We start from the raw sequence: 23670 nt of genomic DNA, 5'->3' as shown, positions 1-23670 counted from the left end.
CAGTCTTCCATGGATGGATAACTAAGCTGTTTTCCATTCTTTTGTTATTAAAAATAGTCATAAAGAACATCCTTACTCATCTTCGCACACATGTAGGAATACATTTGAAGGGTAAATTCTTACAAGTAAAATTTCGAGTCATAGGAAAACTTGATATATAATACTAAGCTGCCGTCTCATAAAGTTTCCTCAATTTATGAGAGTAAAAAGGGCTTAATTTAGAGCATTTATATTGGCACCATCTTTTAAAGAATCCTTTATTACAGTAACACTAAATAAAATATCCGTATTCATGCAACTCAGGGTTTGTCCACAAATATTAGGAGTAGACTAATTAGGGCTGTTTTAGACTCTCCTGGTCCCTAAGGATCATATCACTTAAAAATGTACCCATGTGGGGGCCGGGCCCACGGCCGAGTGGTTAAATTCTCGAGCTCTGTTTCGGTGGCCCAGGGTTTCACCAGTTTGAATCCTGGGCGCGGACAGAACACCACTCGTCAGGCCATGCTGAGGAGGCATCCCACATGCCACCACTAGAAGGATCCACAGCTAAAAATACATAGCCATGTACCAGGGGGCTTTGGAGAGAAAAAGGAAAAATGAAATCTTTAAACAAAAAAAGTACCCATGTATTACAGTTAAATATAACTCTGGACATGAGTTACAGTTGATACCATGTTATATTTTTAACAGAAAAATATTAATTAAATATATATTAATATCTGTTAGCGTTTTGGAGTTCATTCATTTTTCCCCCAGGCATAAACATTTTGCTAGGCCTCTAAAAGCCTGCAGGCCCTTAGGCATTGCGCCTCTCTCTAGTGCTTGATGCCTAAGTGTCCCTCTACAGAGTTCATTGACCTCCCCACCTTCCAAGGACACTGGGCCTGGGGCCTACACGAAGGAATGTGTCTGCACTCGGGGCCAAAGATGGCCACTTTGGCCCTAACTCTAAAGCCCAAGTTACAAAGAATATGACCTGCGTCATGTTCCTTGTCTGGGCTGGCCACCCCAACAGGCACCTGACTAAACTTTAGAAACATCTCATCCATGGGAACAAAAAAGATAGAAACATCACATCCGTGGGAACAAGAAGAAATAACTCAAAGTATCCAAATGTCTGAAACCCTGAGTCAGAACCCAGAGAAACCTTAGGATAAAAGGGAGTCACAGGCATAGAACAATTGGGAGTCTCACTGAGGAAAGGACGCTTTGCCTCAGACCCGGAGAATCGGCGCTCCTGCCCGCCGTACATATTGTGACTTCCCTGGCTGATTGTGGCGTGGATGTTGTAAGTACCCATTTGTTGCTCCCTTCATCCCTGTTCCTTGTTCTGTTTCTCTCTATCAATAAACTTTGATTGCTTAAACAACCGAGTAGCCTCAGCGGTACCTGTCATTCCTTGCCCTTTGCAACTGCGGGCGACAGTCCACAAGGCTAACTGGAAAAGCAAATTGCCTCCATCTTTCCAGTAAAATTTTCAGAGCTTGTTTATTCTGCACTCTCCTTTTTCTTAATTGGTTTAATGAAGTTTCAGATCTTTAGCTAATACTTTGCAGGAATAGAAATATTCCTAAATTCCCTAGTCCTAGAAAATAGTCACCATAGTAAATAGGTCAAGTCTGTACTGTTTAGGGAACAAGGAGATTTTGGTTGCTTGTCTTAAAGGAGGGATCCTTGTGAGAGTAGGGCTCTGGGTGCAGGTGAAGGGTAAATTGTGACAGGGCACTGCTTCCTTTTTCCTACAAGGATGTTGCTGTCAATTGTGTAACAGTGAAGGCATTTTGTGTAAGGATATGAGGCTCCAATAAGTTTTTCAAAGCCACACTATCTTTTTCACCAGGAAGAGTTTTTCCCGGTACTTCAAAAGAAGATAAGGATGGCTTGAAAAAAGCCTAACTTTGAATACTCTTAGGAAGCTGCCAGAGTTCTGTTTAGAGATCCTCACTGCAGCAGCTTCCTATTACCGTACTTAAAAATATGACCCTCACTCCCGTTTCAATCATCCGAAGTACTGGGTCACGACAGAGTTCAGTGTACCTTAAAAGGGAGGCTACCTGCGGTTAAGGAGAATCTAAGCTACAAATCTGGCAGCTTGAACCACGGTTTTCATAACGAATCTCCACTTTGTCGCTTGCGTCAGTCAGCGCCGCCCTCAGGACAAAGGGTGGTGGGGACGGGCGGGGGTCAGGGGCACGGACTGCCGTAAGAGGAGGCTGTTTGTGTGGCCTGTTTACAGGCTGCTCCTTTTCAACACCAAGCCAGCCGTTCTCCATGTCCCCGGCAGACCTCCGGCCCGAGGGTCACACACACGCCCGAGTGGCTCACAGGAGCGAGCAGGGAAGCTACCCCATGGCCGAGACTCAGGAATTTCGCCCGCAGGGGCCAACACCACGTGGACACCCGGACTCCGCCTCCACTCCATCTTCGGCGCCGGGAAGGGCGGTCCCGGGGACGCTCCAGGCAACGCCTCCCGTGCCGGCCAATGAGGAGCGGGGGCTGCGTCGGGGCCTTCGCTCATTGGGTCGCGCTGGCTCCGCTCCGCGGAGAATGCAACCCTCCTGCCAGCTAATAAAGTCTCAGCCTCTGAGCCCGGGGTCTGGCTTTTGTGCGCTGGCCACCGGTCGTGCTCACTACCCTTAGCTCGCTTTCTCCTGATTCTTCTGTGTGTCTTCCAAACCCTGACGCACCAGTTCCCTACTCTTATCTTACTCGCTCTTTTCCTCTCTTCGTTCTTCGCAGCTCAGCATGCAGGGAAAAGACGCCTCCCCGCACGGTTTCCTGCCTAGGTTCCAACATTTCGCCACGCAGGCCATCCATTCGGGCCAGGAACCAGAGCAATGGACCTCCCGGGCTCTAGTGCCCCCCATCTCATTGGCCACCACGTTCAAGCAAGAGGCTCCTGGCCAGCACTTGGTGAGCTGGGTCTGTCTGGGGTGGTCCAGGGTTGGGCGAGAAAATAAGATGGCTTATAAATTAAAAAGGCACTCAAGATATTTGTGAGATGGCTTATACATCAGGATGGCACCCCAAAAGGATTGCAAGGATATAATCCTTGCCGTTAAGCTTTGTATTGGATGGCATAGTGAGCATATTTCTTTTGATAAGCAGGACAGGAAGGAACAATTTGTCCAACTTGCTGTATGGTTTTGGACTGAAATTCATGTGATTTTAGCAAATTTGCAGTTCAAAACTGAGGATCGTAACTTCCTTGAATTACCTGTAGCAGCAGCAGTTATAAAGATATGGTAAGGAGTCAGCTAAAAAAAAAATTTAAGGATCTGATAATTCACCTAGAATCAAGATCATTCCTGATAGCTGTATTCCATCGTTAATAGTTACTGAGTACTTGCTATATGCTAAAGATATATTTACATGTATTATATCGTGTGTATTACATGTACTGTTTTGGCTAATCCTGACAACAACCATAGACTGAACTAGATTCTCATTTTTCTCATGAAAAATTGAGATGTGAGGATATTAAATAACTAGGCTAAGGCCACATGGCTAACAGGTAGTGGAGCTAGGATTGCAACCCTGTTCCAAAACCCCACTCTTAGGCATTAGGCCACACTGTGCTATACTCCAACAATGCAAGCAATAATCTACCCCACTGCATCATGTAAGCAGTGTGGCTTAGTGATTAAGAGCAAAAATCATGTAGTCAGAGGACTTGGGTTTGGATTCTGACACCACTTCTTCTGAGCTGGGTGACCTTGAGCAAGTTACTTACTCTGTCCAAGCCTCAGGTTGATCTTGTGTAAATGGGGTTAATAAATTATTGGTCCGTGTGTTAAGCTGTATGGTACATTACATGTGCTCAGTTGTTCAGTATTTCACAGTGTTCATATTTACACTTTTTCTATTTGATCCTCACAACAACCAGGTCAGATGGCAGGATATGTATTATATGCTTTTTATAGAAAAAAATATTGACCCAGAGTCATAGATAAGTGACTTTTAAGGCTTATGAGAGAGTCCTTTTTGTTAATCACATAGCTTTTTCCCTTTTGGTAGCATACTTGATGGATTTTGGAGTATTTAAAAGTTGCTGAGTTTAGAAGAAATTAGTTAAACTTTGTAAATCCAAAACCTTGATTATACTTCAAAAATCTCTTTAGTGTGTTATGTAAGTTCAGGAAAAATCTTTTAGACTTAGCCCTTTGCTTTGGGAGGTAGAATTCTACAGCTGGTGTAGGATACTTTTAGCTACTGTATTTTGGAATCAGAATGTGTACACAGCCTATCTTCCAAGCACATGGTTTGTTCCCAGTATAGGGTTTCATGAATGTGTAGCTGCCCAAGCTTTAGCACTTAGTACAAAAGTTAACTAGTTAGCTATGATATTAATAATTAAATGTTTTCGGAGAGCCAGAAGGGATGGAAAAATCCACAAACTCCTCTTAATACCTTGAAAACATCAGTTAACAGCACTAAAGAGAATTTGAGGAGCTAGATGAGAAACAACCTAATTTTCCGCTTCCATTTGGAAAGCCATTGAATGGGCAAGAGGGTGGAAATTTGCTGCTGAAATAGGCTTCTTTTCTCCCCACAACGTTAGATCTCTGCAGTGAATGTTTATGGAAACATGGCATACCTTTCTGTGGCAATAGCCGCATGAATCCAAACAGTTTTTTTGTGTCTGGTGGGTCCAGTGGCAGCTCACGTCAAGGAGCTGATGGTGAGGAGGGGTGAGAATATCCCGGAGCTCTATGAAATATGTCTGCTCAGTTTGTCAGAAACAAGGAAACAAAGCAACAAAACTTAAAAAAAATTATTACTAATACTAGGAGCTCTTGAATCAGAAACAAAGATGTAAAGAGTGGTTGTGTTTGTTATGTACTGTATGAGGCAGGGGAGGAAATGATAGGGTTTTATTCAGTGCTTAAATACTGGGTTTGAATTCTCGCTCCGATGCTCCCTGTAACATTTGGCTTCACTTTCCCCAAAGCAGATCTTGAGGATTAAATAAAATGACTGGATGGATACAGCTAGTATGGTGCCATACATGTAAAAGGAACATAATGCAAATTTTAAAAAAGTATTGCGTGGAGCGGCTTTGCCAAGAATTCCTCTATTATTTTTCTTTTAAAGATTGGCACCTGAGCTAACAACTGTTGCCAATCTTTTTTTTCCTGCTTTTTCTCCCCAAATCCCCCCAGTACATAGTTGTATATTTCGGTGTCCTAGTTGTGGCTTGTAGGACGCCACCTCAATGTGGCCTGATGAGCAGTCCTGTGTCCACGCCCAGGATCTGAACCAGTGAAACCCTGGGCCGCCGAAGCGGAGAGCGCGAACTTAACCACTCAGCCACGGGGCCGGCCCCCCTCTCTATTTTTTGAGTTGCTTTTGTAGAGCCGGCATCTGAACTTTGAGCATTTGTAGGGTCTGTTCATAGCTTCCTGTTGGATGCTAAATAGACCTTGCATCACTTATTTCTGAGGAGGTAAAATATAGGTTAGAATTGGGGTGACTCTGTTGGCTCAGGTGATTCCCTTTTCCTAATATCCCCAGATTAATGGGTAAAGGTGAGTCTAATATAATAATAATGCTAATAATATAAGCAACCATTTATTTAGTGGTTAGCATGTGCCAGGCGCCATGGAGAGAACTTATGGTACATTATTTCGTTTTATCCTCACACCAACTTTATGAACTAGATATTTGTGTTTTGTTCTCGCTTAACAGATACTGAGATTGACTCTGGGAAATGTTAAGTGACTTACCTATTGGCATGTAGCTCATAAGTGGTAGGTGCAGAATTCTAATCCACTTTGGCTGACTTCAGAACCTCCCCACACTGCTATAGCCACAACACTGCTATGCTTCTGTCTAATGGCAAGATGCATCATATATAAACAATAGAAAATCATGATGGTAGGATGAACCCATAGTTGTGGAGATCTCTTTTGGGACTCTGATAATCAACTTAAATCTCTTAAAATGCACTCTACCTTCTCTTCAGGGTTTTGACTACAGCCGCTCTGGGAACCCAACCAGGAATTGCTTGGAAAAAGCAGTGGCGACACTGGATGGGGCTAAGTACAGTAAGTGATTTCCATTTCCAAGTTTGTGAAGTCCAGAATGCATTCTTACATATATAGAGAAAATCATAGAGGCACAGAGTACAGAATTAGAAAGAATAGGGATTAGCTGGTTCAAAACTCTGATTTTACTGAGACATTGAATTATTTGCCCAAGGTCCCCCAGCTGGTAGAATATGCATCTGTGTCATTATTAGGTAAAAATAAATACGAATAGAGGCAAAATGGCAAAACTTGCCACTTGGTATTCATATAAATGCGCTCTTCATCTGAACCTGTCAGTATAAATAGATAAAAATCAACTAAGTTTTGTAACACTACCTATGAGAATATAAGCTTTCTTACACTCTGGTTCATTCACCGGGTAATTTGTGCGTGAGAATAGTACTGAGGTACATTTGCAATAGTCAGGTGCCCTTGATAATGTCTTCTCAGAGACTGGGGATTGATTCCTTGAATCTTGTGTTGCTTTTTCATGAAAGGAGTAGATTTAAGTCCTTGCTGTCTATTTTTATAAATGACACTAAATGAGAGCAGAATCGTGACTGGAAGATGAGTCTTATGAGGCTTCTCACCACAAGTGTGTAGGAATTAGAAATGTTAACGTGAATTGTTGGGTTTGTTTGGGATTTGGGAGGGGGGATTGTTTTGTCTTGGATGAGATTAACACTAAATCTCTGGAATTTAGTGCTGTCTGGGGAACATTATTTCCTGCAAGAAGTATAAAGGCTGAGTGTTCACATGTCAGACACTTTTTTAAGTGGGCTCCAGTAAACGTGGTTGTTTTCCACTGGGTTTAAGTGTAGCTTTCTATATGAATTCACTGTTGGATCTCAGATCTGCTTAGTAAACAACTGTAATTCCAACCTAGACTTTTCTGAGAAGATTTTACAATCATTATACTTTTCAAGTTAATTGGATTATTCCTTCTACCAGTCACAGGTAATTTTTAGCATCAAGGTGGAATATTGATATTTTGTCAGGGTACTTTCTTTTACAGTTTAATGTGCACAATGCCTGTTATTTTTTAATCATTCATTTTCATTATTTTTGTTCAATATACGATTCAGGATCACTTTTATTAAAAAGAGATTCCAAATAAAAAATTTTTAAAAATGTATTAAATTTATCAGACACATCTCAGGTCTGATTTTGATATTTCGTTAAAACATTTATTTGCTCAATTGCATATCCATATAGTTAATGAATGAATATATCTTATCTCTGTCCCCCAAGTTTGAAGTTTCTTTACAGTTTGGTGTTTTTAAACTGTAATTTAATTGGCAGTTGGCCCTTTATCTCAGAATTTTGTAAAGAATTCTTTCCCTGAAGTGTTTCAGAGAAATGTTATAACCAGAGCAGAATTATATATTTTTTGTTTTGAAGATATTTTATCTCTGAAGTAGAAAGGGGGATTTTGTAATGGTATTAATCAGGGGATGTCTGGTAACTCAGCAGCGGTGACTGTCCTTCTGTCAGCAGAGAGAGGGCTATAAGGTAATGCAAGTAAATACTGTAGGTGTTTTTAACCTGTAGGTCTGACTTTTTGGCTTACTCTAACTTGGTTTTTATTTTAGGTTTGGCCTTTGCTTCAGGTTTAGCAGCCACTGTGACTATCACGCATCTCTTAAAAGCGGGAGACCACATTATTTGTATGGACGATGGGTATGGAGGTAAGTGACCGCTCTCATTCATGTTGTAACAGCTGATATTTTAAAGATAATAAAGTGGGTCCTGAATTATATTAGCAATGTTACCAGGATTATTGATTATTTATTATATTTTAGTGGTGTTGTAGACGCTCTATGCTGGCTCAGACTTGGTAAAGGAGGGGCATAAACACTTTGGGTCCCTGCTCTGGAACTGCTTATAAGAGAGAATGTCTAATGAGAATTTTACTTAAGCTGCTAGAATGAGGATGTAGGACTTGATCAACTTTCAAACATATTTTGCTCTAGAGAAGGCAGTGTTCAAAGGGAGAGAGTTCTAGTGTAATTTATAATTTTACCTGCAATAAAGAGGGACTGTAACCCAGATCACTCTCAGAGAGCTTAACTCTACCCACCCCTTTTGGTTTTAGGGGACCTTTAGAAAATCTGTTGAAGACTATGGACCCCTTTCCATGAAAAATGTACTTAAGATGACACCCAACATTTATTGTTTGAATTTTAGGGTCAAGTTGGGGGGTCTCACCCCTTGCAGCTCATCCGTGGGTTCCCTTGAAGCCTATTTATGGATCCAAATTTAAGAACTTCCATTCTAGAGAGTTTAAATGCTTGTTATGTAAAGTGGCGAGTGGAAGGTAAAGCAGGCAGGTTGCCCTTACCTTTAAGCAAGACTGATTTTTGTGTTCAAAACAATAGCAAAAAATTTTGTAAATATACATATATATTCCAAATGCTTCCAAATAATTAAAATGTGACTTCTAGTATATTGTTAACAGTTTTTCTCTCTCCTATCTGAACAGGAAGTTAAATCTGTAAGTTCTTTGAAGGAAGGGACTCACCCTTAGTAATCATTTTATCCCTCAGAAATTTGCAAAGTGCTGTGTATTTTATCTTAGGTCCCTGTGATAGTTTGTTGAATCTAAATGACAACATCTCAAACCTTTAGTTACTTCTAGAATGCTTATAAAGACCTCGTAGCAAATAGAGTACAAAATCTTGAAAATTGCTGTTGATTTTTAACAATTCTTTACATTATTTTTCAATCTTATATTACCTAGGGTCAGTCTACATAACATCGAAAGTTTAGTGTATTTTTGATCATAGAGTGTTTTTCCTTTTGTTTTTGGTTGACTCTCGATAACAGCAGTTTTCCCTTTAAATTTGCATAGGTAAAAATCAAATCCAGAGCAGTGTTTATAAAACAAATTATTCTAATTATTCTAAGTCAAATGATTTATCTTCTTTCACTATAAAACTCTAGTAGTTTGATTTACATTGTCTCACTTAGTATTAAAACTTTCAGAACCACGTAACAAAAAGATTGAGAAAGTACAAAGAATAATAACCAGTTCTTTTCTATTACCAAAGTATAATCAGATTGAAAAATTTATTTTGAACATTTCATTAACCTTGGTTCATTTATTTTAGATCTGAGTACTAGGAAGAAATTGTTTAAAAAGATATTGATGTTTCCGAAAACATGCCACTTAATGTTTGAAGAGTAGAGATTGTATGTTCTGAGAAACATCTTCTGCTTCGTGCCACTTAGTGTGGATATCAAATGTGTTTTATTTGACTCTTTAACTTTTAGTTTAAAATCCAAGCCTTATATTCTTTACTATACAAGATAGGTAAATTATTTACCCAAAGTAGAATTGCTTTGAGTTGTGTTATTATTGGTGATTGACACTTGCTTATATTTTTAAAGTGTTTATACCTATAAGGAATGAACATTTCTTGATACAATATTCTTTTCATTTTATCTGATTCTCTTCCGCTGCAGGTACAAACAGGTACTTCATGGAGGTGGCATCTGAATTTGGATTAAAGATTTCTTTGGTTGATTGTTCCAAAATCAAATTGCTAGAAGCAGCTATTACACCAGAAACCAAGGTAATTCAATTTTCAGTTTTGTCTGTTTTCCCTGTGATATTTTGTTTTTATCATTTGTATTTACTAGAGGACATAATTTAAATCTGAATAACAAATTTTATTAAAAGCCTTTGGAAACCATCAACAAGAGTAAGATAGATCTGGTGTCTCCTAGATTTTAAAGCATAATGGTTAGGTACACATTCTGGAGTGGGTTTCGAATTCTAATTCTGCATCATAGTTGCTGTATTATCTTGGACAAATTATTTAACCAAAGTCTCACTTTCTTCATTTGCAAAATGGGAGTAATTTCTGCTTTATAGAAAAGTGGTTCTGTGAATAAAATGAGATAATGCCTATGAAATGCCTGGTACAGTACCTGATACCTAATTGTTAAAAATTTGTTAGTAAGAGCACACAATTCTTAACTGCGTTACCAAGTTAGTGTTGGTAACAGCAGTCATCACAGAGATTGGGTTACACAAAAGGACACTTTTGCCAAACCCCCAAACCCTAAGCATAGTGGCTTTTTCAGCGTTCTTGAGGAATACTTCAGCAGCAGAGAATGGGCCACAAGCAATCTTGAGCGTCCATCCTGAGAAGCTTGTGTGCTGCCCGAAGGTGTGCTGTGCCTGAGTGAATGGCATAGGCCGTGTTCTTTCTTGAGACCTCCTTGAAATTCTGCATGCGTAAAAGAAGGACCAGCGTCTTAAAAGTCAGTCTTTTCCAACTTCTTGCTAATGATTAAAAGGTTTGAATTGTGCTCAAGATTATGTTACAATGAATGCTAAAAAATGAAAACTTTTTCTCACACAAGTAATTACTTTGAAGATTAACACAGGGGTGAGCTTTGAGTGATTCAGGTTTCTTTTCAAGGGAATTTGTTTTTTATCTTGCTTGGGAGAAAAGATACTTGTTAAAATAGCTGGTCTGGGTCTTTCTAAGGGAGGACAGCAAATTGTGAGTATGTTAATTCTTGTCAACACAACTTTATGGTGTGGCTCTTTACCAACTTGAATTAATACATTTTTCTCCCCTGAAATATCTACCTCATCATTTAAAGTAAATTTTTTAAGTCCATATAATAACTGCTTTGTATTTATTTACACTTTTTAAATTTATTTTTTAATTATCAGTGGGAATAATAAACTCTTGCCCAGAAATAACTTTTATAGGTTCTTTAAATAATTTGATTCTCATAGAATGTGCATTATTTTAACTACCTTACCTTTTCTTCAGTAAAACTCCAGAGCATGAAACCAGATTTCTTGTCCATTTATATAGATAATAAAAAAAAGGACAATTAATCATTTTAAGAAGAAAACTGTAGATAATGTCATAATACAGTGGTACCTTGTTTAACTAGTGGAATTCTTTTCTTGTCTTTGCTCTTTTCAATAACTATCAAGCATCCACTATGTGCCTGAATTGCGAATTGTGCTAGGTTTTGGAATATACAGATAAATGTGTTTTTTCTTAAGTGAGCTGTAGCCAGGTGTTCTGCTGTGTGTGTCACTTCTTCACTCTAAACCCCATGCTCTTCTTCAAATTATGGGCACTTAGTTTCTAGTTTCTAGTGCATCTGGCTTTAGTAATAGTTATTAATATTAAGTTAATATTAAGTATCTTTTGGCATTATGGGGATAGGTCCCTTTAATGAAAATTCTAGGATGTAACCTTAGACTGTCTATGTTATTTATCTTTGAGAACAAAGTTCCCAGACACTGAATTATGTTTTGGAATACATATTAGCCCTGAGCTAACATCTGTTGCCAATCCTCCTCTTTTTGCTGAGGAAGATTGGCCCTGAGCTAAAATCTGTGGCCATCGTCCTCTACTTTATATGTGGGACGCTGGCCGCAGTGTGGCTTTATAAGTGGTGCATATGTCCATGCCCTGGATCCGAACTGTTGAACCCTGGGGCACTGAAGCGGAGAGCACGAACTTAACCGCTACACCACTGGGCCAGCCCCTACTTCCTCTTTTTTATGGAAAATAATCACAATAATTAACTTTAGCACTTTTCTGCTTGTATGTATATCATCTTATTTGATCCTTAGAACAGTTCTATCAGGCAAATATTACCAATCCCATTATATAGATGAAGAATTTGAGGAATATAGAGGGTAAGTTACTTAGCTCTGACCTCTCAGAAATTTATGGGGTTAGAATTCAGATTCTGGCCTTTCAACTTCATCACCCGTGCTCTTCTGGCTTCCCAGATAGTCACAGTATACGGGAGGTAAGTTTGTAAAGTGTATTTTAACCAACTATTGTCATTTACTGAATTGTTTCAGCTTGTTTGGGTTGAAACCCCCACAAACCCTGTTTTGAAGATGGTTGACATTGAAGCCTGTGCACATACTGTGCACAAATATGGAGACATTATTTTGGTCGTGGATAATACTTTTATGTCAGCGTATTTCCAGGTAAATGAACGCAATTTTTTTGGCATGATTAGTAGGCTGTACAGACACCTGTAATTGGGAAAGGAAGGACTTGTGTACATTAAAAAATCATTCTCAAACTCATGAAATCTAACCATAATTATTGATTAGACAGAGAATTAAAATTAGACCTTTTCTACCATTGGTTAATATGTTTTTTCAACCCTAGGTTAATATCTGATATGGGATTTTGCGTGTTTTAAACATTGTCTTAATTAAAGCTTTTAGGTTCTCTTAGGATGTGTAAGCTCTGAAGACCTGGCCTTGTTATGGAATTGTTTCTGTTGGTGCCTTGCACGTAGTAGGGAGTTGAATGTTTATGTGCTGGTTACAAGTCAGTCACGTTATTTTTCAGTCACACCTCATATACTTATGTTTGTATATATTTTTTACCTGACCAACCTTTCAAATAAAAGGAAAAGCAAAGCTATATGCAATGACATCTCAGTGTATTTCACATATATTATTTCTCCATTTCTCTTCTTTCTTGTTTCTCTTCCCTCAACCCCATAGAGTATGCTTTGCCCTCTGTACCTTTGCCTTATTTGTATTATGAGTTTCCACTTCATGTTGCACATGTAGCTGTAAGTTTTGATAGTGCTGCTTATAAACTGGTATCTCTTTTCCTGCCTCCCCCTCTTCAGACATCTCTCCCTCTGTCAAACCCTCCCACTCGTCCTCCGTTCCTTTCCTTTTTCCTCCTACTTTTTTCCAGGTCTTCTTCCTTTTTGTTTTGCTCCCTTTGGTGGATCACCTTGAGATCTCTCTCTAATTGACTAGCTGTCTGTCTTTTCCCTCGTTTCCTCTGCGTGATCTAACTCTGTTCCCTTTCCTTATTAGGACTTACCTTCTCCCTGCTCTTTCCTTCCTGCCTTGTGGTCACACTTATTACACTTCCTGTAGTTTACCTTTATTCTGCAGAATTCCTGAAGTCCCAGCTTATTTTCTCCAGTCTTCTGTCAGGCAGATGTTGACAAGCTCAATTGTTTACATTTTCCCCTTTCTGCTCTGGGTCCCTCAGCGTGGCCCAGGCTGCTGCCACCAGGTGACTGGCCCACTCCCTGGGAGTTTGCATAAGCGTGTTCTTTACCTTCCTCCTTTTTGTTCAGAAGGCACTACCATGTTTTATTTTCCTTTCCTGAAACACATTTCCTGGCTACAGTGCATTTGGATAGCTTCATGGGCCACCTGCCTATGGCTCACAACATACCTTTGGCTGCTTGTTGTTGCAGGTACAGCAGTCTGTTTCCAGGTGAAAATCTCCTGGCTTCATCTCTTTATCTCAGGCGATTTTCGCTCTTGGTTTCTTTATCCCAATTCCTTACCCATCTACCTCTTACAAGAGGCCAGTTAATACAGTGTAGGAGCTGAGTCACGGTGACTCCTGTTTATTCCCAAAGAGATTTCATGAGTAGTTTTAGCCTGAGCCTGCCCAGGTTACTCATCAGGCTGGCCCTTTTTCTCCTATTACCATCACTAATCTGGGTCTGGCTTTCCACCTTTCTGAAGCCAACATCACGTTCCTCATGCCAGGGACTGCAATTTGCTTCATTTCAATCTGGGTTCAATCCAGCCGAATTAATCAGAATCACGCTGTCCCTAGACTGCCACATGTATTGGTTCCACAATGCAAATCCTCTGAAAAGGTCCTCCCGTTGTTTTACCCTCGTGAAAACTGGATATATTCTCTTTCTTTCCTGACTTTTGTCTTCTGGATCTTCTGTAAGTCGTACAAAAGGCAAAATGCACATACCAGCACAGAGGTTCAGAGTAGAACTTCTGGATTCAGGGAGTCTGGCTGTGAGTCCTGGCTCTACCAGCTTTTTAATCTAAGTCATCTATTTTATTTTCCTTAGTTCCTTTTTCTCATTTGTACAATCAGAGTTATACAGGTAATGATTTTATATTGAGTTAGGTCAAGTATTTCTACAGTGCTTCACTGGGTCATGTAAAGGATTTAACATAGTTCTTGGCACACAATGAGATCAACAGATATTAGTTACATATTTCTGTTTTTCCTTTTGACCATAGAGTTTATAGAATGTGGGCACCGGGAGAGAACTTAGACGTCATCTAGTTTGACCCATCACTTTGGAGATGAATGAACACATATGTAGAGAGAGCTTTGAGCAATACCTTGCTTAAAACACCCTTTTTTTCTTTTTGAGGAAGATTGGCCCCGAGCTAACATCCATTGCCAATCCTCTCCTTTTTGCTTGAGGAAGATTGTTGCTGAGCTAACATCTGTGCCAGTCCTCCTCTATTTTATATGGGATGCCACCACAGTGTGGCTTGGTGAGTGGTTCTAGGTCAACCCCCAGGGTCTGAACCTGCAAACCCCAGAGCGCTGAAGTGAAATGCATGAACATAACCACTATGCCATTGTTCCAGCCCCTAAAACATCCTAGTTTTGAAACACTCTAAATGAAAAAGTCCTATAGCCCCCTACACTAACGCCTTCCAAAGACTAAACAACTAGTGAGGTTAACACACACACTTTATTTTAAATAAAGTAATTGGAAAGATTTTGATAATAGATTGTTTAGTGAATAAGTTGATTATAACTTTAACTCTCACTATAAACAGACATTTTAAGACTAAAGGATTAATTTGCAGGAAAATTGGGTGAGGGAAAACAATCCAAACAAATTTCTTGATAAGTGACTTTACACTTGGCGAAACCAGTATAATAAAAGAGTAAGAGTCAAAAGCATGGCAAACCAAATGAATAATCACGGCACACATCGTAAGGTTTGAAGGAATAAAAATGTAAGCAGATTAGTTTATACTTCCTTGCCATAACAATTGCTGAATGTTGACGTCAACTATTTTATATGTTTATTGAGTCATAAAAATGCCAACATTTCTGCTGTAGGCAATAAATTTTGGGGATGGTCAGCAACTGCTCTAAAGAAGACCTGTTGACCTGAGTTTACCTGCTGTTTCCAGCAAATTTGTGCCTTTGGATTGAATACTGGCCGTAATACTTCGCGGTTTTATTTAGTTGGAGAAGGAAAGGGAAAAATAATGTCAGCGGTCTCAGAAAATTTTAAGATGTATGTGTTTTTGAAAAATTAGAAAGAGAATGGGATTTACAATAGCAAATAGGCAAGTCGTGTAACATATTTTCAAAGGATTTCTCATTTAAAATAGAAATTTACTGTTCCTTTCAGCGGCCTTTGGCTCTGGGAGCTGATATTTGCATGTATTCAGCAACAAAATATATGAACGGTAAGATGTGCACAGTCTCCACTTTGATGCTCTTTTCCATGGATAGAAGAAAATAGTGTAGGCCTAGACATTTTGATCTCTTTTCTTCTACTGTTATTCAGGTTTTCCCTGTGACTCATATAGAAAGTAAAAAAAACAAATTATGCTTTGATTAAATTAGGATTTCATTTATAACAGACAAAACTATTCTCATGATTTATGAGCAGAGGATTAAAATATACCATAAAAGTTTATACTTTTATCCTGCTGACAGCTTAAAAAGAGACATTTAATTTTTCTATGATTTTTATTTTGTTGTTTTAGGTATCGCTTTTGCTACTGTCAAATTGAATAAAGTTTATTTAGACTTATTCTGTAGGGCTTTTTCTCAGAGACTTTTTTTCTGTTGAAAGTCACATGTTAGAAAGTTATAAAATGAAAAATAAGCATACATTGTTTTTAACTTAAAGGTTTTTGTTTTGTTTTAGGTCACAGTGATGTTGTAATGGGCCTAGTGTCTCTTAATTCTGAGAGCCTCCATAGTAAGCTCCGTTTCTTGCAAAATTGTAAGTATTAAATAGTCCGGATTTCCCCTCATGCTCCCAGAGTGACTACATCTGATGTTTGTATTTCCTCTGAATGTTGTGAAGTGATAGCATCCTACTGATTTAGGAAGAAATGAGAAACAGAGGGGAAAGTTATGATTTTTAGAGGAAAGTAAAAAAATTCGGTTATAAAAATAGAGTTATAGCATATCAGGGCTTAATGATATTAGAGATGAGTTTTATTTTTCAAATCTATGGTAATTTTGATCATAATTTGGTAAAGCTCCAGTGAATTTTTAGTTTTAAGACTTAATGGAATTTTTTCTTTTTTTAAAAAAAAGTTTGGAATGATGGCTTTCATTTCCTATACCTTTTATACATGGAATGGTGGCTAATTTTAAATAGCACTTAAGATATAAACCGATATTTTTTGTTAGATGTCTAAAAACCATTTCCTGTTTAGATTGTTTAGTTATCTCAAGTATGGATAAGGGTTTATTTAAAGAGAGTCGGTTTAACCATTGTGATTTGACAGACAGATCAGATACAGATGTAATTAGGAATAAAAATGCCCTTCTAGAACATAGCTCAGTCAACACCATGACTGCAGCCTTGTAAGACCCTGACAGAGCACCCAGCTCAGCTGTGCTGGGGCTCTTGACCCAGGGAAAGATCATAAACGCATGTTGTTTTAAGCTACTAAAAAAAAAAAAAGCCTTTCTAGGAAGTAAGTATTAAAGTAACCAAAGGGGTTCCTGAGGAGGGAAGCAATAGCTATTGCTTGAGAAATTCCTTCATTTATAAAAAGTGGGAGTGAAGTGCGTGTCCTGCAGGTGTGTGAAGTCATAGGCTGCTTTAGACAAAAGCTAAATAGAATGTTAGTACAACATTCAGTAATAATAGAAGCTGACATGCTATTTTTCTCTACATGTAACACTTTTTCAAAGAAATACAAGGTTAAACCATGTACAGTATGTCATTTCATTAAAATCATAGAAAAGATTATTTATGCTCATATTCAAAAAGTTTCTATCACTGTTTGTACTTAGTTTTCAGGATATTCATTTCACCTCTCATTTTAAAGCCCATTTCTCTAAGCATATTTTATGTTTCATTCTCGTGCTTCTCATTTGATATATTACTTTTTTCCCCTAAAACTCAAACATTGGGCTTTGAGGCTAGCTTCTCAGTCTCTATAATGAAAAGGAGGGGCAAGAGAAATTTCCGGGTTCCTCCTCACCTTCAAACTAACCCAGTATTTGTTCATTTTACAGCTCTTGGAGCAGTTCCATCTCCTGTTGACTGTTACCTCTGCAATCGAGGTCTGAAAACTCTGCAAATCCGAATGGAAAAGCATTTCGAAAATGGAATGGCAGTTGCTCAGTTTCTGGAATCTAATCCCCTCGTAGAAAAGGTTGTTTATCCTGGTATGTTCATCTGATTTCTAAGCACATATGCTTACAATAGGATTTTAAGGGTTATCCTAGGCATCCTGTTTATGTAACATTTATTTGTAGGCGGGGAAAATGTTCCAGGTTAAAAGGACAGCAAGTGCAAAGGTCCTGAGGTGAAAAAGACTGGTACTGCTGGTGTAAAGAAAGCTGGTGTGGCTAGAGCATGGAGAAAGTAGAAAAGATAGGTCAAAATGAAGCTAGAGAGACAGAGACAGGGGCTAGAGCAAGTAGTCAGATGTGAACGCGCCATAAAGCTCATGATTAGGATTATTTGCAATTTACTTAAGCAGATGGTGATTTTTTTTGTTCTGAAATGATCTGTTTGACTCTAAAATAAGACTTTCATTATGCCTGTGATTCCAGGGCTGCCCTCTCATCCTCAGCATGAGCTGGCAAAGCGTCAGTGCACAGGCTGCCCCGGCATGGTCACTTTCTATATTAAGGGCACTCTGCAGCATGCTGAGACTTTCTTCAAGAACCTAAAGGTAAACATTCAAAGTAGGTTTGTAAATTGTAGACATAGACCTTCTTACAGCAGTTCAAGGTCTCTCTCTTCCATCCAGCTCAGATTCATGTTTTTTCCCTGCAGCTCACACCCATAAAGCTCTTCAGCATGAAACGCATTGGGGTGGAAAATTCGCATGTCAGTAGCAGACATCTGAATAACGTTCGTTTACTTAACTCTCTAGACACTTCCACCAATTTGAGAGAAACAATGCTCTAATGCATTGGTTTTCAAATTTACGTAAGAGTGAACCCCCTTTTCAAATGAAAGATATGTAAAACCTTGAAGTAGCGTGTGGTTAGTGCACTGCCCAAGGCTGTTGTGAAATCCAGCCTAGGAATGGCTTTCCAAACCTTGTGCTTCCCGGGCTGCATCTACCTGGGGTGAGGGAGGGAGGGAGTTTTCACAGTGGCAGGAGGGTCTCAGGGCCCTGGCAGGGAGGCCTACATAAGTCCATGCACTGGGCTTACACTGAGCTCCAGCAGTAGACTCTGAGTTGTAAATACTACAGGTCTGTTGACTAGGACACTGTCGGATTAGTCAAAGCCCTGCTGGTATCTAAAATTTGTCCATGTCTAACATCAGAAAGATAATTGTGTATATTTAATTTAATACAATTGCGAGAGTAATTTTTAAAATACTTGTAAAATTCTGTGACACTATAACACTAAATACAAAAACTGAGTTGTTTTCCTTCTACTCCAGGAGGGAGTTAAATGGATATATTAATTTAAAAAGCATTACACATTAACAAGTAAGGGTATAACTTGGTAGACATTTAAAGATTTTTATTTAAAGGGTAAGCACAAAGCTAAGCCTCTCAATGTAGTAATTCTGAGGTTTAGAGCTCACGTTAACTGTTACTTAAGTACAGGGCCAAATTAGGAAGGTGTGGGAGATTCCCCTTGATCAACTTTTAATGTTTTAAAAATTTGCACATGATATGTCTACTTGGTGAAATCATCGTTATAGATTTTATTCGCATGTTTCCTCTGAGTTTCTTGCCCAATTTGCAGTTTATTCATATTCACCACCATTTCCCATCCTCTGTCCCAGGGCCGTTTGACTAAAAACATTTATTTTTAGACCTTTGTATCTTTATTTCACTGGAGGACCTAAATGAACCTTTTCTTTGCCTCAGGTATTTACTCTGGCTGAGAGCTTGGGAGGATTTGAAAGTCTTGCTGAGCTTCCGTGAGTATATTTCTGTTCTTCTGAGTATTTTAACTTTGATGTCAGCTTTGAAGCTTGTTTGGAAAAAGGAGTATGATAAAATCAGGGCTAATTCAAGATGCTGAACAGCAAGAACTGCATGGCCCTGTCTAATCAGAATGGACTCTACCTCGTGGAATGGAGACCTTGATAAAATCTAATGGGAGCTTCCTATCAGTGAGCTTTGTCCTCCCAGATTTTGCTTCCTTCTCTGTTCTGCCTGAAGGAGATTCCAGCAGTCATGGAGTCTTAGGATCATCTGACCTCTGACCCAGGGCTGCTTGTTCTACCCACCTCTGCCCTGGAAGGGAGGTTGGGGACTTGGTGCTGGAAGGGCTGATTTCAGGGCTCCCTGAAGTTGGGGAATGTGTTTCTGATGAAGCACCTCCATGCCCTTGATTGTCAGAGGAGGGCTTTAGTAGATAATAAGGTCAAATCCCTTTATTTTCTGTTCTCTGGGTAAACGTTGAATAGCTCCATGTTATCTGCAAGATAAACCCAAAATCTAACTTGGTATTCCTGGCCCTTCACTGCCTGACCCAATCAATTCATCAAATTTTATCAAAGCACCAGAGGATATTAGAACATGAAGCAGCCTGAGGTCAAGCAGCCTAAGAGCTTATTCTACAGACAAGGAAACACAGATTCAGAGTTTTGCTAATTACTCAAATGTCACACAGGAATATGTTAGCAACTTCCCTCTTCAGGCTTTGCCTTGAAACAACGAGGGGAGGTAAAAGCAGCCTGGATCTCAACTGAGACCTGTTCCCCTAGTTACTTAACCTTTGAGCTTCAATATTTCACCCATAAAATCGGATTAATAATTAAAATGGTTATCATTTATTGATTACCTGTCCCACCGAGCATTTCTGAGCTATACCCTGACTTTCTTGTATGTTACTATGACCATATGTTGTAATTATTGCAGCGGTAAATCAACTTCATTACCTAATAATTTTCAACTGTGTGAAATGTGCATGGTAGGTTTCTGTGTTTGACTTTTCATAAACATTGCTGGAATGGTCTGGAAGCATTGTGCTGAGGAGCGCCAGGGATTACTTTCGGCACATTTGCTGCTCTCTCCTAGTGGTTTACAGTTTCTGGGGAGAGAACGGCAGTTCCTCAAAGTTAAAAAAAAAATAGGGTGCCCAAATAATGATTCAAGTAATTGAGATAATATGTATAGTTTTCCTTAGTCCTTCCAGAAGATGCCTGCTAGTAAGTCTGGGTGCACAAGAGGGCACACTCAGCATATGAAATTGGTTTATTTTTCATAGTAACGACATGTGTATTACTTTAAGGCTCTCTTGAAAATAGACCTCCCCTGATTTATTTAGGGATTTGGTTTAAGTTGCTTGGCTCTCAATCTCTCCAGCTGCGCCCTAACCCCGATCAACGCCAGTGGACGAGGGAATTTAGGTCAGGGCTTGTCCATTCTATCACCTCCTTCTGTGTCTCTCAACTCAGCTGCGACTCGTGCAGCATTGCAACGAGGGAGGCAGGAAGCAGAGCCAGCGTGCACAGGGTTGGTCTCCCAGCCTAACAACACGTGTTAATTCTGTGACCTTAGGAACGTCATCATGCTCTCTCAACCTTGTTTTCCTCAGTTGTCGGATGTGGATAACACTGAACCCAGCCCTTAGAGTCGATGTGAGATCACAGGGGCAAAAAATGCCTAAGCTGATGCCTTGATTCGTACTATGTGCCCAGTAAATGTTAACTACTATTATAAATTATTATTTTTTAGTGGCATCTACAACATCCTGGGTATTTATAAGTGGTTTATATATGTTCCTTCCATTAATGTCTGTGACAATCTTTTGAGATAGGTCTTATGTCCACTTTTTATCTATTAAAGAAATGAACTAATACACACAAATGACCTAATAGAGTAGCCGCCTCACGTAGGCACACAATAAGTGATAACTGTTATTTCAGATAAGAAAACCGACTCTGAGGACAGGTAACTTTTACAAGCCCACACAGCCAGGATGTGGAAGGGCTCCGATTCATGCCCAAGTCTGTTGGTCTCTGAGGCCTAATTTCTTAATTCTACCTGTGCACTCTCTTTTAAGGAATTAAGAGCTTGAAAAGGCCGAACATTTGAAGGAGGATGTTTGTGTGTAAAACGTCATTAGAGTGATAGAAGATACCCATTTACTTTGACCACAGCTGAGATTTTCTTTCCATGGGTCTGAGATAAGTTAGGAGAAAGCAGTGTAGGCACTGATTTTGCTGGTAGCATGCAGGAAAAGGATGCATGTTGGTGGCCACGTGTGTATTAGGGCCTAGTAAGACTGAAGCCGTCCCTCCAGGCTGCCTCAGCCCCCAGAAATTTCTCCCTCCTCTGAACTTTGGTGGTCCTTACTGTCCTTACTTGTTGGGCATTTGCTGAAGACTAGTCTGTTTTGTGAGTTGTGTCAGTCTTTAGCTCCTGCTTTGTTGTATAGGGTAAAGAAAAGCTCTCATTCTTCTTGGTTTCCCAGTTGTCATTATAGTGCCTGGCCCACAGTGGGTGCTTTGCCTTTCCACATGTTGATGATGAGGATGAGTTGCTAGATAGTTTTGAAAATCCTTCCAGGCCTCTCTCTGTCATGGGTTATGGGCTGGAATTCCTAATGCTCACTGGTTGCTGCTAGTGATCCTGGGTTCTTTCCCTGATTTGCCTTGGAAGGTCCAGTTCTGGACTGATCCACTGATCGAGAGCTGGTTCATCTTGGGGTATATGACTTCTGGCCAATTCCTCATTCAGGCAGGTGTTGAAATCCACACACTGGAGACTGTGTCTTTCCCTCCTGCATGGGGGTGCTTGACAGGCACCTTTAGCGTCTGGATTGAGTATACCTTATTGACGGTATAAAAATGACAGAAGATCTTGATTTTCACTTCAAACCATGACTAGAAAAGATAATTTTCTCAATTCCTTATTTTTTTGCCTGTGAAAAATCATAGGCATATAAAGAATTTAATATTTAGAGCAGGAAAAATTTGAAGATAATTGCAATTTATGAGACAGAAAGATGCCTCCACTGATATAATATAGTGATTGAAAATTTGCTCACTCTTTCTTCCAGGGCAATCATGACCCACGCATCGGTGCCTAAGAGCAACAGAGATGCCCTTGGAATTAGTGACACACTGATTCGTCTGTCTGTGGGCTTAGAAGATAAAAAAGACCTACTGGACGATCTAGATCAAGCTTTGAAGGCAGCAGTAAGTTTTGTTAATTTAGCATGTGTTCGCATATGTCTGCTTAACCTTGAGGGCCGGGTCACCATATTTATAGTGGCCTCACTGTGCACTGTGGAGATTTTCTCTTCTCTTCCTATAACAGACAGGGCGTATAAATGTGCAGGGAACTCAGTCAAAGTGCAGATTTAAAAGATGTTAGTATTCAGAAAAGCGTCCTTGGAGAAGGTGAAGTCTTTGCCTGCGGGTTACTAACGTACTTTTCTTGTGCACTGTTAATACAGCACTCTCCAAATGCAAGTCGTGGCTAGCATCCCAGAACTGCTATTAGAAGTTGCTTCCTGAGAAGATCAAACCTTCTGAATAATTGAATGGACCATGAACGAGCCTTTGCAGAATTTTCAAGTGAATATTTTAAGGCACCTCCTTACCTTTCACAATGGTAGCCTTCCAGGGACCATCCCTGTTAAAAACACGTTCGTGTCTCCCTTATTGCCAGCAGATCAATTCTATTAATATCTTTCTGTTAATCTTGGTGTACATTTGCCTCTGAAGGAGATGAGATTTGTGCTGCTTTGGGGGATCATGGTCTTTTTTTTGTAGCTTAAGATTTATATTGATCGTGTTTACAATATAATGGTGATTCACTTTTGATGTTTTCTGAAGAATTTAAATTGTTAAATGAATGTTCTTAAATCAAATGTGATTTTTGCATATTGCTGAAAACAGCACTTAAAACAATGGTTTACACTTAATTGCCATAAGCCAAAAATCAAATATTTGATTTAGCCAAAAAGTCTACTGTGAAATTCTACTGATTTAAGGTTGTACTTACTATTAAAAAAAAAATAAATCTAATTATCAAATGCATCCCACTGTGGTATTCCTAGATTATGTGGCTTTAACTTGTATTCCTGGTCCCTTTTAATTCCCTACTCTCAAAGTTCTCGGCCACTTATGTTAATTTTTATAAATTCACTTGTATAGCTATCATGCCCACAACTTAATGTTTGCAGGTTAGTTATAAATTCTTTACGTGGCATGTCAGAAGCTACTTTTATACACAGAAATATTACTTTTTATATTTTTATCTGAAATAGTAAATTTGTTGAGGCTAAAGGAAGAAATCCTTAGAATCTTTTGTAGTTAAGTGCATAGTCAGCAAGTTACTGTTAAGAAGTCATGAGTCAAATAATTAGATTTTTAAAGTTGTTTTTGTACAAAAGACTTTCAGTCATATGTTTTCTATCACCATTTGTTTCAGTTAAAAAAAGCATTCAACTTGACTAATAAAAGTGCTGGGTAGGAGGAGAATATATGTTTTGATGTTTTGTCGACTTTCCGAATTATGCGTGTCGAGTCTGGAAAGTCCGTCTCTGTGGGCAGCAGCGTTTTGAGGCAGGCCGCGTCCCACTGTGGTCTCCAGCAGATCTGATTCCTTGCCATTTCAGTACCTTAGGGCTGTGGAAGTAAACGAAGACCAACAAAATGGGACATGCAAAGGCTATTTATTCTAAGCTTG

At 39.3% G+C, this 23670-nt stretch overlaps 1 protein-coding gene across 1 annotated transcript; it reads left to right on the top strand.

Annotated features, from left to right (window-relative positions):
- The first annotated feature begins 883 nt into the window (after window positions 1-883).
- Window positions 884-23464, top strand: CTH (cystathionine gamma-lyase). Its single transcript, XM_008510063.2, has 13 exons — window positions 884-1291; window positions 2743-2916; window positions 5969-6050; window positions 7625-7720; window positions 9498-9607; window positions 11884-12015; window positions 15207-15264; window positions 15732-15809; window positions 17063-17215; window positions 17606-17727; window positions 18889-18941; window positions 22034-22172; window positions 22433-23464. The coding sequence occupies exons 2-13, from the start codon at window positions 2749-2751 to the stop codon at window positions 22457-22459; spliced, it is 1218 nt and encodes a 405-aa protein (XP_008508285.1). The 5' UTR covers window positions 884-1291; window positions 2743-2748; the 3' UTR covers window positions 22460-23464.
- The last annotated feature ends 206 nt before the right edge of the window (window positions 23465-23670 follow it).

Source organism: Equus przewalskii, chromosome 24, assembly GCF_037783145.1.
Source record: "Equus przewalskii isolate Varuska chromosome 24, EquPr2, whole genome shotgun sequence".
NCBI classification, from domain to species: domain Eukaryota; kingdom Metazoa; phylum Chordata; class Mammalia; order Perissodactyla; family Equidae; genus Equus; species Equus przewalskii.
Note: the sequence above shows the minus strand (reverse complement) of the source record. Positions and strands in the feature narration are given on the sequence as shown.

Bases quoted from the DNA above. Each gene is read 5' to 3' on its own strand.
- CTH (XM_008510063.2), top strand. From the start codon at position 2,749: ATGCAGGGAAAAGACGCCTCCCCGCACGGTTTCCTGCCTAGGTTCCAA. The intron at 7,721-9,497 runs GTAAGTGACCGC...CTTCCGCTGCAG, and splicing joins TATGGACGATGGGTATGGAG to GTACAAACAGGTACTTCATG. The intron at 9,608-11,883 runs GTAATTCAATTT...GAATTGTTTCAG, and splicing joins CTATTACACCAGAAACCAAG to CTTGTTTGGGTTGAAACCCC.